Here is a 14,926-nt window from a genome sequence, read left to right on the forward strand (position 1 = left end):
TACCTTACAACTGATAACATTACACCCCATCCATCTGACATCAACAACTGCCCACACCTTCCGCTACCACCACCGCCCCCACCACCACCGTCCCCACCACCACCGTCCCCACCACCTCCACCACCACCGCCCCCACCACCACAGCCCCACCACCACCACCACCACCGTCCCCACCACCACCGTCCCCACCACCACCGTCCCCACCACCACCGTCCCCACCACCTCCACCACCACCGCCCCCACCACCACAGCCCCACCACCACCACCACCACCGCCCCCACCACCACCGTCCCCACCACCACCCCACACCCCACCACCGCCCCCACCACCACCGTCCCCACCACCACCACCGCCCCACCACCACCGCCACCACCACCACCGCCCCCACCACCACCACCGTCCCCACCACCACCACCACCACCGCCCCCACCACCACCGTCCCCACCACCACCACCGCCCCCACCACCACCGTCCCACCACCACCACCACCACCGCCCCACCACCACCGTCCCACCACCACCGTCCCCACCACCACCGTCCCCACCACCACCACCGCCCCCACCACCACCGCCACCACCACCACCGCCCCCGCCACCACCACTTCTCCCAGGGCTCGTGCCTCATCAGATACCTTGGCACTCACGCATGCAGCTTCCTAGAAGGTGCCACTGTTGTGGGAGACCCCGTGGGAGAGAGAGAGAGAGAGGGGGAGAAAGGGGGATAAGGCCGTGAGAGAGAGAGAGAGAGAGAGAGAGAGAGAGAGAGAGAGAGAGAGAGAGAGAGAGAGAGAGAGAGAGAGAGAGAGAGAGAGAGAGAGAGAGAGAGAGAGAGAGAGAGAGAGAGAGAAAGGGGGGGGGAAGGGGTAAGGGTTAGAGTGGAGAGAGAGAGAGAGGCAGTCCGTCTGTACCAGTACTAGTGTGATTGGTTGGTCCCTGGTTGTGCTGATCCTTAACCCTTCGGTCAGCTGTGACGATAGCGTTACTGACCACCAACACACACGTGGTTACGTCACTCATAACCTCGGTCCTAGCCCTCCAGTACCCACAGGTTGCCAACTTGACAAATGGCCAAGGGTGCGACCTAGCTGGCCTCGGAGGGCGAGACGAGGCGGGAGATTGTTCTGAGAATGAACCTTACGTTCCTTATACAGCCAGCAGCCAGCAGCCAGCCAGCCAGCTTGCTGTGTTGTGTGCTCAGGACAACCTACAACACAGCAGTGCCACACATGTACTTGTTGCCTCCGTGTGAGACTATATAATTGATTACTGTAATAGAATACATTATGTTCAAGTTGTATCTTACGATACAAAACATTACATATATATATATATATATATATATATATATATATATATATATATATATATATATATATATATATATATATATATATATATATATATATATATATATATATATATATATATATATATATATATATATATATTCCTCCATAGGTAGATAGGTAGACTGTCAGGGTGATACATAAGCTGACCTCTACCATTTTCTCTGTGGGTAATGTTTCTCTCTCTATTCCCCTCTTCTCAAACCGCCTTATTTTCTTCTTCCACAGTTATCAAGAGCCTTCTTTATTCTCTTACAAGACCATACATTTTACATAATGTCACCAGTTATTGTTAATGGCATCATCAGTCCACACTCGCATGTTTTCAGCAGATTTATGATGTGTTTAGGTGATCTCTATTGAGGAGATTTCTTATGAGGAGACTTCTCATAAGGAGATTTCTCATGATGTCGCTTGTTACCTCAGGAAGTCCTCAATTCTCTCATGACATCATCACTGGGTTACAGATCCTCGTGTGTGGGACTCGGAGCACATCACAGCCTGGCTGGCCTGGATCAGGAAGGAGTTCAAACTGAAGACTGTTGCAGAGCCGAAGGATCTCCCGGACACAGGTATGGCCCAACCCTAGAGGTGCAGGTCTGCAGGACACAGGTATGAGTCAAGGGAATGAGGCTGATGTGCCTATGATGATGGAGCGAAGGTAAGATAAGGTGAGGACTTAGAGTGAAGGTAATGGCCGAATTCATCATTAGAGACAAATATATGGTCAGTTAAGGAGGTCTAATGGTATGACTGGATCATTCCCTCCTTGCTGGGATTGCTGGTTTTACTTTCTGTCTCATCAAAGTAGGACTGCCAGGTAAGTCCTGCCATTTTCTCTTGGCAAGCACCATACAACGACTCAACCCTCACTTATTTTCTTCACATGAGTTCTCTTGCCATTTTCTGTCTTCACAATCGTTTTTAGATGTAATCATGAGAGGGTACAACAAACCTATGACCCCAGCATCATCGGGTGCCACCACACTTTTCCTCTGTTTCGCCTATTGCTCTTTTGATTCTACAAATTTTGTATCTTTCTTTGCCTGTCTAAACTCTGCTATAAGACTGTTGTATCCTCTCACCCGCAAGTCGATATCCTCCACGGAGGATATGTCAGTTGGGTAAACAAAATCCGATGAAGTTTAGTGCCTCCAAGACCCAGTTTCTACCCATCTCCCTCTCTTTCTTTTTAATATTCCTTACAACTTTCCTCTTTCCTTTGGCGGTTCTGTAGTTCCATCTCTTGACTCACTAACCATACTTGGTACTATTGTAACATGCATTCTATTTTGGGAACTCCACGTTACGGATACAGCTAAGTCTACTCCTGAGAAACTGTGAGTCCTGTTAAGATATCGAAATTTCTTGTTTCGAGCATTTTTCACGGTTTCCACAAAGGACTGATCCGTCCTTGTGTGAAGTACTGCTCTCACATCTGGGGAGGTTCTAGCTTTCATCCTTCCTTGACAGAGTTGAGTCTAATACTGTGAACTGTACTGCAACACTGAGGGTATCATAGCCCTTGTGTAACTAATACTGTACACTGTACTACAACACTGAGGGTATCATGAAATACACTAAGGACGTGTCCGCCCGCCAGGCTGTGACCTGTGTCAGATGACCCGTCGTGGGCTGCAGAGGGTCGCAGGTCGTCGTGCAGGTCGGGTCATGGCGCAGCATCTTGAGATCTGTCTGGAGAGATTTGGCGCCTCCCTCCCTACGCACGACCCGGGCGACGCTACCACGACAACCTTGGACTCGGACGACTCGGACGACGACGAAGAAGACGACGAGGATGGTAAGTTTATAAACTCTTGACCTTAGGGTTAACAGGTGGAAACCTAAGGCCACATTAGGATTACCTGATTTCATATTTCGTACTACGGTTTTTCCAAGGCCAATATTAGGTCATAAGTCGTCTCCTGATACGTGTCTCACTGGTCACATCTGGATGAACTAATACTTTACTTAAGTAATGACTGAAAGTATTCTAATGTACGACCTCCAGGCCATATACTTATACTTATCAAGTACTTACCAAGCGGAGGCTCGTATCCTCGCCGCTTGGCCACCGTTTTCTCTCATGTCAGCCGCTTTCGACCCCAGTTTTCTCTCGCACCATGGCAGCGGAGGTCAGGGGTCAGATAGACCAATGGGGCTCAGTCAAGCTAACGGTAGGTCTAGATGGGTCAGCTGGATCAGCTGCGTCTGGAGAGCTAAGCTAAACCCTCGACACTGATCAGGTTGGACGTGTCACCTGACACAAGTTTTGGTGAAAAGAAAAAGAGAAAAAATGAAGTAGTCTGCTGGCGAAAGACGAAGAGAGAAAAGGCTGGACCTCGTTTTAGTATGCTCAGGGATTGCCAACCCCCAACCCCCACCAACCCCCGACCAATTTCACTTCAGCAACTTTTAATTGTGGAGTCTGACGCACGAGCTGCCATCTTGTTAACGATCGTGGAACTACCTTATGTAAAAGTATATATATATATATATATATATATATATATATATATATATATATATATATATATATATATATATATATATATATATATATATATATATATATATATATATATAGCCATATACATGTATACCCATGTACATGTTCATACTCGCCCTTCTTTATCCATTCTCGGTGCCACCTCTCCCCAGAGGAAACAGCATCGCCACCCCCTGCATTAGCGACGTAGCGCCAGGAAAACAGACAAAAAATGGCCTCGTTCGTTCACACTCAGTCTCTAGCTGTCATGTGTAATGCACCGAAACCACAGCTCCCTATCCTCATCCAGGACCCACAGTCCTTTCCATGGATTACCCCAGACGAAGTCCTGGTGAATTCAGCCCATTGAGAGCACATCAACCCCGGTATACCACGTCGTTCCAATTCACTCTATTCCTTGCACACCTCTCATCCCCCTGAATGTTCAGGTCCCGATCGCTCAGAATCTTTTTCACTCCATCCTTCCACTTCCAATTTGGTCTCTCGCTTCTCCTTGTCCCGTCCACCTCTGACTTATATTCTCTTTGTCAACCTTTCCTCACTCATTTTCTCCATATGTCCAAACCGTTTTAACACACCCTCCTCTGTTTTCTCAACCACACTCTTTTTATTACCACACATTTTTTTACTCTTTCATTATTTACTCGATCAAACCACCTCACACCATATATTGTCCTCAAAAATTTCATTTCCAACACATCCACCCTCCTCCGTACAACCCTATCTATAGATCATGCCTCGCAACCATATCATATTGTTGGAACTACTGTTCCTTCAAACATACCCATTTTCGCTCTGCGAGATGATGTTCGCTCTTTCCACACATTCTTCATTGCTCCCAGAACCTTCGTCCCCTTCCACCACCCTATGATTCATTTCCGTTTCTATGGTTCCATTCGCTGCTAACTCCACTACCAGATATCTAAAGCACTTCACTCCCTCCAATGTTTCTCCATTCAAACTCTCAACTACTTGTCCCTCAACTCTGCTCAACCTAATGACCTTTCTACTATACATATTTGCTCTCAATTTTCTGCTTTTACATACTTTTCGAAGCTCAGTCACCAGCTTCTGCAGTTTCTCACTCGAATCAACCACCAATGCTGTATCATCGACAAACAACGGCTGACACTTCCTATTCCCTCTCATCCCCAACAGACTGCATACTCGCCCCTCTCTCCAAAACTCTTGCATTTACCTCCCTAACCACCCCATCCATAAACAAATTGAATAACTATTGGGACATCACACACCCCTGCGGAATTTCTCAATGCTTCTAGCAGCTTATCTCCCACACCATATACTCTTAAGATCTTCCACAAAGTATCTCTATGCTCCCTGTCATATGCTCTCTCTAGATCCATAACTGACACACAAATCCATCTGTTTCTCTAAGCATTTCTCACACACATTCTTCAAAGCAAACACCTGATCCACACATCCTCTACCGCTTCGAAAACCACACTGTTCCTCTCCATTCTGATGCTCTGTACATGCCTTTATCCTCAACCAATACTCTCCCATACAATTTTCCAGGAAGGCTCGACAGACTTATACCTCTTTAGTTTGAACATTCATCTCTATCCCCTTTGCCTTTGTACAGTGGCACTATACATGCATTCCTCCAATTCTCAGGCACTTCACTATGATCCATACATACACCGAATATCCTTACCAACCAATCAACAACACAGTCACCCCTTTTCCTAATGAATTCAACTGCAATACAATCCAAACCCACCGCCTTGCCAGATTTCATCTTCCGCAAGGTTTTCACCACCTCTTCTTTCTTCACCAAACCACTCTCCCTGACTCTCACTTCGCACACCACCCTAACCAAAATACCAACATCTGCCACTCGCTATGCATGAAAAATCTATAGACTCAAGTAACTGTTAATACAAAATACGACATATAAAATGCGACATCGAGCCACAGTGAACAAGCCATGGAAACCACTGTTGATTTCCAAGGCAGAGAAGATGAGAAACAATGGGCAATGATAGGATAAGAATATACAGTATGTGAGAGGACTGGGGAGAATACCTAGTAAGAGAGGGCAATGGGATGAGAACACTAAGGAGGAAAGGGAGAGAGTGATTGGAGAGTTAGGGTACGCGAAAAATGAGAAACTTTGATAAGAACACAAGAAATGTGATAAAATTAGTGGGCGATGATGGATGAAAGGGAAAGAAGAGTGAAACAGTGGCTGGAAAGAAGTAAGAAGAGAGAGAGAGAGAGAGAGAGAGAGAGAGAGAGAGAGAGAGAGAGAGAGAGAGAGAGAGAGAGAGAGAGAGAGAGAGAGAGAGAGAGAGAGAGAGAGAGAGAGAGAGAGAGAGAGAGAGAGAGAGAGAGAGAGAGAGAGAGAGAGATCAGAGGGTTCCATCCCCACCGTAATAGATTCTGCCCTTATCTAAACTGGCCTGGCAGTATTTTACAGGCTTCTCAGTTCTCCTCCAGACAATGAAGAGATGTTAGCAAGAAATTATTCTAACCATGCTTCCTCAGCCCCTTCCTTTATTGGATCAGATTGTGGCCAGTATTTATTGGTGTTAGCACCAGGTCCTGGCCTTCTGCAGAATGGCAAGGGTAGTCGTGGCCTTCTGCAGCATGGCAGAGACAGTTCTGGCCTTGTGTAGGGTGGCAGAGGCAGTTCTGGCCTTGTGTAGGGCGGCAGAGGTAGTCCTGGCCTTGTATAGGATGGCAGGGGTAGTCCTAGCTTTGTGTAGGGTGGCAGGGGTAGTCCTGGCCTTGTGTAAGATGGCAGGGGTAGTAGCACAATGAAACGTCTTCACAGCAAACATTCTTTGCAATGAACCATCTTCGCAGTCAACCATCTTCACAGGGAACCATCTTCACGTTATATGTTTTTGAAGATAATGTTGCGTTTCCTGTACTATATACAAACAAGTTTACTCATGGTTGCTTCTCCCTGACTCACCCATCTCCCTTTGACTCATAACTACTCATTTCTTACCTCATGTCATTTTACTTCACCGATACCCCTTACCAACCATTTCCATTATGTATCATCCCCTCCAATTATTTGCTTCTTATTTGTCTAGGAATTATTTCCATTCCCCATTCACTTTCCTCACCAACTATTTCCTAATTTCCTTATTTCTCTTACTCATCCATCATTTACTCTGGAGCAACTTTCCTTACCAATTAACGATTTCCTTAACATCCCAGTTTCTTTACTTCTCATTGTTCTCAACCACTATCTAAATCACACCCCATCTTCTTTACCCTCAACCCGTATCTCCCCCCTCATTCATTTCTCCTCCTCAGAACCCATTTTCTTTCCCCATTTATTTCCCCTCCTCAGAACCCATTACGTGTTTCCTTCACAAGTAACCTATTTTCCATATTGACAATGTTGCTTCTGACCTTCTGCTCCCCTATTTACAGTGTTCACTATCTCTCCTGTCTGCACCCCTCACCCCAACTATCTCCCCTGTCTACACCCCTCCTCACCCCAACTATCTCTCCTGTCTACACCCCTCATCCTAGCCCACACCAACAGTAGTAATCTCTCCCGCTACAGCAAGTAACAGTCAAGAGATCCATCATTGTTTTCCCAGATGCATAAATTATCTCTAGAGCTTTTTATAAATCCTTCTGTAGTGTTTCTTTGTCTCGTCTTCTTTTTGCCTCTCTCTCCGTGTCTCGTGTTTTTTGTATCATGTGTTGTTATCTTTTGGTTGTCAGTTACTAAAGAAGTTTTACTTTGGTATATTTACATACTGATGTTATCTCTTGTGTGCATATGTTTGTTGTGTTCTCGTGTTTCTCCCCACGTAAACTGCCAGCCTCTCTCTCTCTCTCTCTCTCTCTCTCTCTCTCTCTCTCTCTCTCTCTCTCTCTCTCTCTCTCTCTCTCTCTCTCTCTCTCTCTCTCTCTCTCTCTCTCTCTCTCTCTCTCTTTACCTCTACTTTCTTACCCTTGCTCTATCTTCCTCTCACTCTCTGCTGCTCTCCCCTCGCCCTCCCTCCCTCTCCCTGTGGTATCTCAGATCGCTACCGTGGAAGTGGCCAAAGTTTCAGCTGGCTGTTTATCGTATAATGGTCTTCAGATTGTAATCACAGACCCTCGCCTGATGGCCCAGGTTTTTGGTAACTGCTTATCCCAAACCCATTTTGTCCACACCTTCCAAAATATACTGTTATTTTCCTCTACCTTCATCGGTGATCAACTTTTCTTTCTATAATCTCGGCTCTGAGCTGAGTTATTCTAGATTATTTTCATCATTCACCTTGATTTGGTATGGCCCTTGTGTTGCCACAGTTCTGGTTGTCAATATTTACAGATCTGACAAAAGTATGGAAGTGACATTAGATCCCTTGAGCAGGACGGTACGAACCAAGAGCAGGACGGTACGAATGTGAGCACGAAGACTCAAAAGCACGACGGTACTACATCTGAGCACGACATATGAACCTCGAGTACGATGTTTTGGCCAACCATGACCTTTCACTGTCAGGTTATAGGTCAAGCATGATACCCAAGAGTTGTACTGTCGTGCTCAAGGGTCGCACCGTTGTGCTCAAGGGTCGCACCGTTGTGCTCAAGGGTCGCACCGTTGTGCTCAAGGGTCGCACCGTTGTGCTCAAGGGTCGCACCGTTGTGCTCATGAGTTGTACCGTTTGCTCATGGGTCGTACTGTTGTGCTAATGAGTCGTACTGTTGTGTTCATTGTTCGTACCGTTGTGTTCATAGGTCGTACTGTTGTGCTTAGAGATATGCTTATTATCTACAGATACTGTGTAATATGACATTATAAGCCAACAGAAATAATCCTACAATTTGCATCCTGACGTTCTGGTCGTGTGGAGGTCTTAGTGAAGTTGTGAAGACGATCTCTGACCACCCAGACCATGTCCCTGCTGTCCAGCGATCTCTGACCACCCAGACCATGTCCCTGCTGTCCAGCGGAACACCGGAATGAAGTACAAATGATGCGCCAGGTGATGATGGTGATGTCACTTTTTGGAGAGTTCAAGTGATGTCCTGGCTGATATCAGACCCTTCTGAACTTGTGGTGTCAGATCAGCTGACATCGTCTCCCCATAGTTCCTCTTGTGGTGAAGTCCACAAGAATGTGACATCATAAGTGATTTCCGAGTAAATACTTGAAGTTAGATCATTTTACTTAATGATTATGGGTACGTTGAATGATGGACATACATTACACGTGTACTGTGTAGAGGACAAGATCCTGTTGTACATATACGCAGGAATACGTACATGATTTTGTATGACTATGTATACATGGCCTGCACTTTGTTCATACATGTTGATGTCCTCAAGTTTGAAAGTACATATGGATGTACAAATGAGTACTTTCTTTGTAATGCACTTTCATTGGTCTGATGTACTTACTAATAAGTATGTACATCTGGGTTCAGATGTACATATAAGTAAGATGGTACCAGAGAGACATGATTAATTTCATAACTTAGAAAGTAATTAAGTTACCAGGATTGAGAAATACGGGAAAACTGTGAATGGAGGAAATACAGAAATAATGAGTGTCTGGACAGAAAGGAAGAAGTAAATCCTGAATAGATCAGTAAGAAAAGATAGAATCTAAACTTAAAAGAAAGTTAATTAGAAAACAGGGAATGGAAGCGAAGGGGTGGGGGGGGGGGTGTCTTAGAACAACACTGTCAAAAAAGTTGATATTTAAACTACCGTGGACCTAGAGGGAGCCTTACTGACTCTCTTATAGGAACACAGACTCTCTCTTGCTGGAGAGGCCAGCGTGGTGCTGAGCCCCCCCCCCCCCCCCCCCCCCCCCCCCCCCCTCTCCAGTGAGACTACACAATGCTGGTGAGGTCAGTGTGAGGCTGTGTTCCCTACACCAGACACACTCACCTTTACTACAGTTAGGTTCAACTGGGGCGGCCAAATTCCACCCTGAGCTGTGATCAAAGGAGCTTCCCAGGGTGTTTACTCCGGTTAACTACTGCCCATGGTAGTTACTGGGGTGAGGCACAGGGACCCATGGTAGTTACTGGGGTGAGGCACAGGAACCCATGGTAGTTACTGGAGTGAGGCACAGGAACCCATAGTAGTTACTGGGGTGAGGCACAGGAACCCATGGCAGTTACTGGAGTGAGGCACAGGAACCCATGGTAGTTACTGGAGTGAGGCACAGGAACCCATGGTAGTTACTGTAGCATCACACTTTACGAGTGATCTCTGGTCAGGACTACAGTTACAAAGGTTGAAGAGCAACTGATGATGGACGTTGACACACACACACACTTCGTATATAGCACTGCCTACCATATATACTATCTACCTACTATATATACTGCCATATATACTACCATATATACTACTGTCTACCGTATATACTACCTACCTACCATATATACTACCTACCTACCATATATACTGTCTACCTACCATATATACTACTGTCTACCATATATTCTACCTACCTAGCATATATACTGCCTACCATATATACTACTGCCTACCATATATACTACTGTCTATCATATATATATATACTGCTGCCTACCATTCATTGATACCCATCTGTATGACGATCTATTGAATACACACACACACACACACACACACACACACACACCTTAGCCCAACATAACATCTCTAACCTACGTCCCCCACCACTCACCTCCAACATCCACAACACGTCTCCAACAGAAGGTTTTCCCACTCACACTGGGAAACAATCCAACGTTGCCAACGGCTGTGCCAAGGTTCAGTCCTTCCCCATGAGTCTGTGCACCTCATGTGCTACCCCCACCCCCTCACAGCCTGGGTGTAGCCAGGTCGTCAGCAACACTGTACACCTCATGTGTCCCCACCCCCACAGTCTGGGTGTAGCCAGGTCGTCGACAACAGACTCATACATAAATGAGGAGGTTCTCTGTTCTCCAAGCAGTAGTGAGGTGGTTTGTTCATGTTATAGTTCCTCTGGGACGCTTTCTGTTCTGCTACTGGTACTGTAGTTTGTTCACTCAAAATATCTTTTGGAGAACACACTTAGTCTCGGGAATAAATAGTGACAAACGTCAGAAAGAAGTGACACTAGCACAGGAAAACAAGCAAAACACACACACACACACACACACACACACACACACACACACACACACACACGAGGGGTTGGATATGTGTAACTTATGGTAATGGTTACCATATTAATGTAATGGTGATGATTGTGGTGGGTGGTGGACTAAGGCTTTTATAGTGGTGGAAATAATCTCGTACTTGTCAGCGAGGTAAGCTCGGGTGTGGTGGTGGTGGTGGTGGTAGGAACGTTACTGTGGTGGTAATGGTGCCATTATTGTGGTGGTGGTGGTAGGAACGTTACTGTGGTGGTAATGGTGCCGTTATTGTGGTGGTGGTGGTGGTAGGAACGTTACTGTGGTGGTAATGGTGCCGTTATTGTGGTGGTGGTGGTGGTAGGAACGTTACTGTGGTGGTAATGGTGTCGTTATTGTGGTGGTGGTGGTGGTAGGAACGTTACTGTGGTGGTAATGGTGTCGTTATTGTATTGATTGTTATGATGATGTATTTACGTGGTAGATGTGTTGTTACTAAGGTGGAGACGGTAGTGTTACTAGTGGTGTGGACATTATTGTAGTGTAATGATGTTAACTGTAATGGCGTTACTGTAATGGGATAACATTGTCATTTTGACTGATAGAAATGATGTTGTGAGGGTGATAAGAGGGGCGTTGAGGGGTGATGTTGTGAGGGTGATGAGAGGGGCGTTGAGGGGTGATGTTGTGAGGGTGATGAGAGGGGCGTTGAGGGGTGATGTTGTGAGGGTGATGAGAGGGGCGTTGAGGGGTGATGTTGTGAGGGTGATGAGAGGGGCGTTGAGGGGTGAAGTTGTGAGGGTGATGAGAGGGACGTCGAGGGGTGAAGTTGTGAGGGTGATGAGAGGGACGTCGAGGAATGAGTGAGAGTCAAAGAGAATAACGCGAGGTGAGAGGACGTTGTTGGGCGTAACAAGTGGAGGGAAGGTTGGGTCAGGAGAAGGGGTGATCTTGGAGGGTGCTGACCACGATAACATCAGCCTCCCCCCTCCCCACACACACACACACACACTCTGATTACCTCAAGATTGATAGTTTGGAGGGATCGCCAGGCTGCGGAGGGTTGAGTGGAGGGAACGGGAAGAAAAGACTTGCCCTCCCTTACCGTTGTGGATGGTGGAGGGCCTGGCCAGGAAGGAGGGGCGGTGAAATTCTCCCTTCTCCACTGCTGTGAGTGGGAAGGGTTTGGCCAGGGTAGAGGGGAGATGAGACGGCCTCTTTTACCACTGAAGATAGCGGGGGTCCTGGCCAGGGTAGAGGTGGCTATGGCTGTACCCAAGTTAAATGAATGATAAAGTTCCCAGAGTAGTGGGCGTATGTCAGCGGTATGATAAAGGGTAGGAAGTTATGCATTGTGTATAACTAAGGAGGACAGCGTATCTGAAAGTTATTGCTACGGGTTTAGCGGGCAGCTAGTGCTAACCTCACTCACCCAACTTCCCCACCGGTCGATGAATGACACTCACCTTGCCGTAATACATGTATTGATGTGAACCTCTCCTGAACTCTGTCCCCTTTAGTATTGTCTCTATCTTAGCATCCCCCTTCTAACACTGTCTGGCACTGTTTGACACTCTCTCATTATCTGGTGTTGTATGGTACTATCTGGTACTGGCTTTCCCTATCTGGCACTCTCTGGCACAGTATGATAGTCAGCAATTGTCTGGAATCATCTAACACTGTCTGGCATCAACTACCTGGCACTGTCTTTACCTGGCAGTGCCTGGTACTGCCTTGCACTGTCTGGTATTGTCTTGCACTGCCAGGCTATGTATAGCACTATTGGCACTGTCTGGCACTATACAGCACTATTTAGCATTGTCTGGAAATAGTCTGGCACCGTATAACACTATATGGCACTGTATAAATACTATCCGGCACTGTCTAGCACTGCATAAGTACTATCTGGCAATGGTCTTACTCTGTTAATACTAAAACTTAAAGAATCTATGTGCAAACGCCTCTCGCCTTTATGATCTTCCTAGTGCTGTATGATCAGTAGGCTTACCACTGTATAAGTAAAGTTTTGTATTACAATGCATTGTGGAATGTATATCACAGCGTATGGTGGATGTATTTCACAGAGGCCTATAGGTGTATGAGGGTGCGTTGTAGGGCGCACGTTATAGTTCATCATATATATTAAATTATACTTATGAAGAATATCACATTGTCTTATGCAGAGAGAGAGAGAGAGAGAGAGAGAGAGAGAGAGAGAGAGAGAGAGAGAGAGAGAGAGAGAGAGAGAGAGAGAGAGAGAGAGAGAGAGAGAGAGAGAGAGAGAGAGAGAGACTGACAGAACAGTGCAGAGGTGAATATTCTAGCCACACATCCTAGCCAGCAAGCAAGCCCCCTAAGCTGTCTTGCTTATCTAAAGTTTAATTCAAACTTTAAACTTAATTTTGATATACGTGCCGCTCACACCTGCCTGGAACTGAAAATATTGTATTGGTTGACAAGATCCCACCGCATCCCTAGTCACCAGACCTTATACTTAAGTCCTGTGTCATATTCATTGTTATATGATACATATTCTAGTATACGTATCCACTACGAGGTCGTCAAGATGCGCTGTGTGTAGCGACGAACTTCATTGATTTCTTCTCATATTGACCTATGTAGGACGATGAACCCTGACCCGACCTGCTCCTCAGTAGCCCCCCACCGGCTAGTCTTACCGGAACTAAGGACAAAGATCACACGTAATCATCATCAGGGAATTTGTTGGACAGAACAACCTGGAAGTGGTTAGGGACAAGTGAGACATTTGGGTGTAGGAAAAGGTTTGGATGTGAGGCTGATGTGTAAGACTACGGCTTTGATTTGGTTGATGGTGAGGTGGCTGGCGGTGTCTGGGAGATGTTGAGTGTCGTGAGGTTTGATGTAGACAGTTGTCAACGTGCTTCCGAGCCGATGCATCCATCAGGACATCATTTGTAAGGAGGAAGAAGCTCATAGTTTCCCTCTGTGTGACCTGTAGGAGGACACAGGTAAGGGAATGGATGGTGGAGATGACCCCTCGGAAGCCTGCAGCCTAACAACGTTCACCAGGGCAGGCTGACAGCCGTGGATTGCTCTGAAACCCAAGGTTGATGTTATGGTTTTCTGAATCGAAAGTTGTTTAAGGCGACTAGGATGAGAGTCACTGAGGTCTGTCGTCTCTGTAGGTTGAGGAAGATCGTCATGGAATGTGACGAGGCAGCGGGCGGTAGAGGAGGTCTTCATATTACCAAACTGATGACGGAACTTATCACATCCGCGTCAGACGATCACAAAACTTTCACAGAGTAAGCCGGTGTTCGACATAGTCGTTATTCGGTCGTAACTCTGAAAGATTATGGCTTCGTGGACTTGGGTACTGGGATGATGTATGACATGTTTCAGTCAGCGTTACATTCTGCTTACCGGAGAGAAGCACTGACGAGGAAGCACAGGAAGTCTGGCTAGCTCAGGCCAGATCTCCTTGTACAGGTAAGTCAGTGTGTGTAGTGGGCCGCCTTACCTGGCCACTGTGTAACCCCTGGTGACTGTGTGTGTGTGTGTGTGTGTGTGTGTGTGTGTGTGTGTGTGTGTGTGTGTGTGTGTGTGTGCGCTCCATTGTCCCTTCCGTTTCCTATCGTTGTTCCTTTTCCATTCTCTTTTAGCCATCCTTCTCTCTCTGCATTCTCTCCTTTCCTCTGGCCTTAAGTTTGCCCTACCCTCCACCCGAATCCTTCCCTTCTTTGTTCTATCCTTCCCTATTCCTTCCATCCCTTTTCATCTCTCCCTCCCTCTTCCTTCCTTCCTTCCTTCCTTCCTTCCTTCCTTCCTTCCTTCCTTCCTTCCTTCACCCCGTCCCCTAACCCAGAGGTCACGCTCCCAAAAGTTGTGTCATTTAAAGCAAATAAAAACGTAGCGAGAGAGGGGGGCAGATCCAGGAGCTCTGGTGAGGATCATCTGGGGGGATCAACCCCCCTGGTGCTGGGGATGTGGGCGAGCTGCGGGGGGCGG

At 46.6% G+C, this 14,926-nt stretch overlaps 1 protein-coding gene across 1 annotated transcript in view; it reads left to right on the forward strand.

The window, feature by feature from the left end:
- Positions 1–14,926, forward strand: part of LOC139758954 (uncharacterized) — a 129,146-nt gene that overhangs the window by 87,353 nt on the left and 26,867 nt on the right. Inside the window, exons 2-3 of the mRNA XM_071680775.1 lie at positions 1,813–1,917; positions 2,949–3,146. Of these exons, the coding sequence (XP_071536876.1) occupies positions 1,813–1,917; positions 2,949–3,146 (303 nt within the window). The remainder of the gene's footprint in view (positions 1–1,812; positions 1,918–2,948; positions 3,147–14,926) is intronic.

Source organism: Panulirus ornatus, chromosome 32 (genome assembly GCF_036320965.1).
Source record: "Panulirus ornatus isolate Po-2019 chromosome 32, ASM3632096v1, whole genome shotgun sequence".
NCBI classification, from domain to species: Eukaryota; Metazoa; Arthropoda; class Malacostraca; order Decapoda; family Palinuridae; genus Panulirus; species Panulirus ornatus.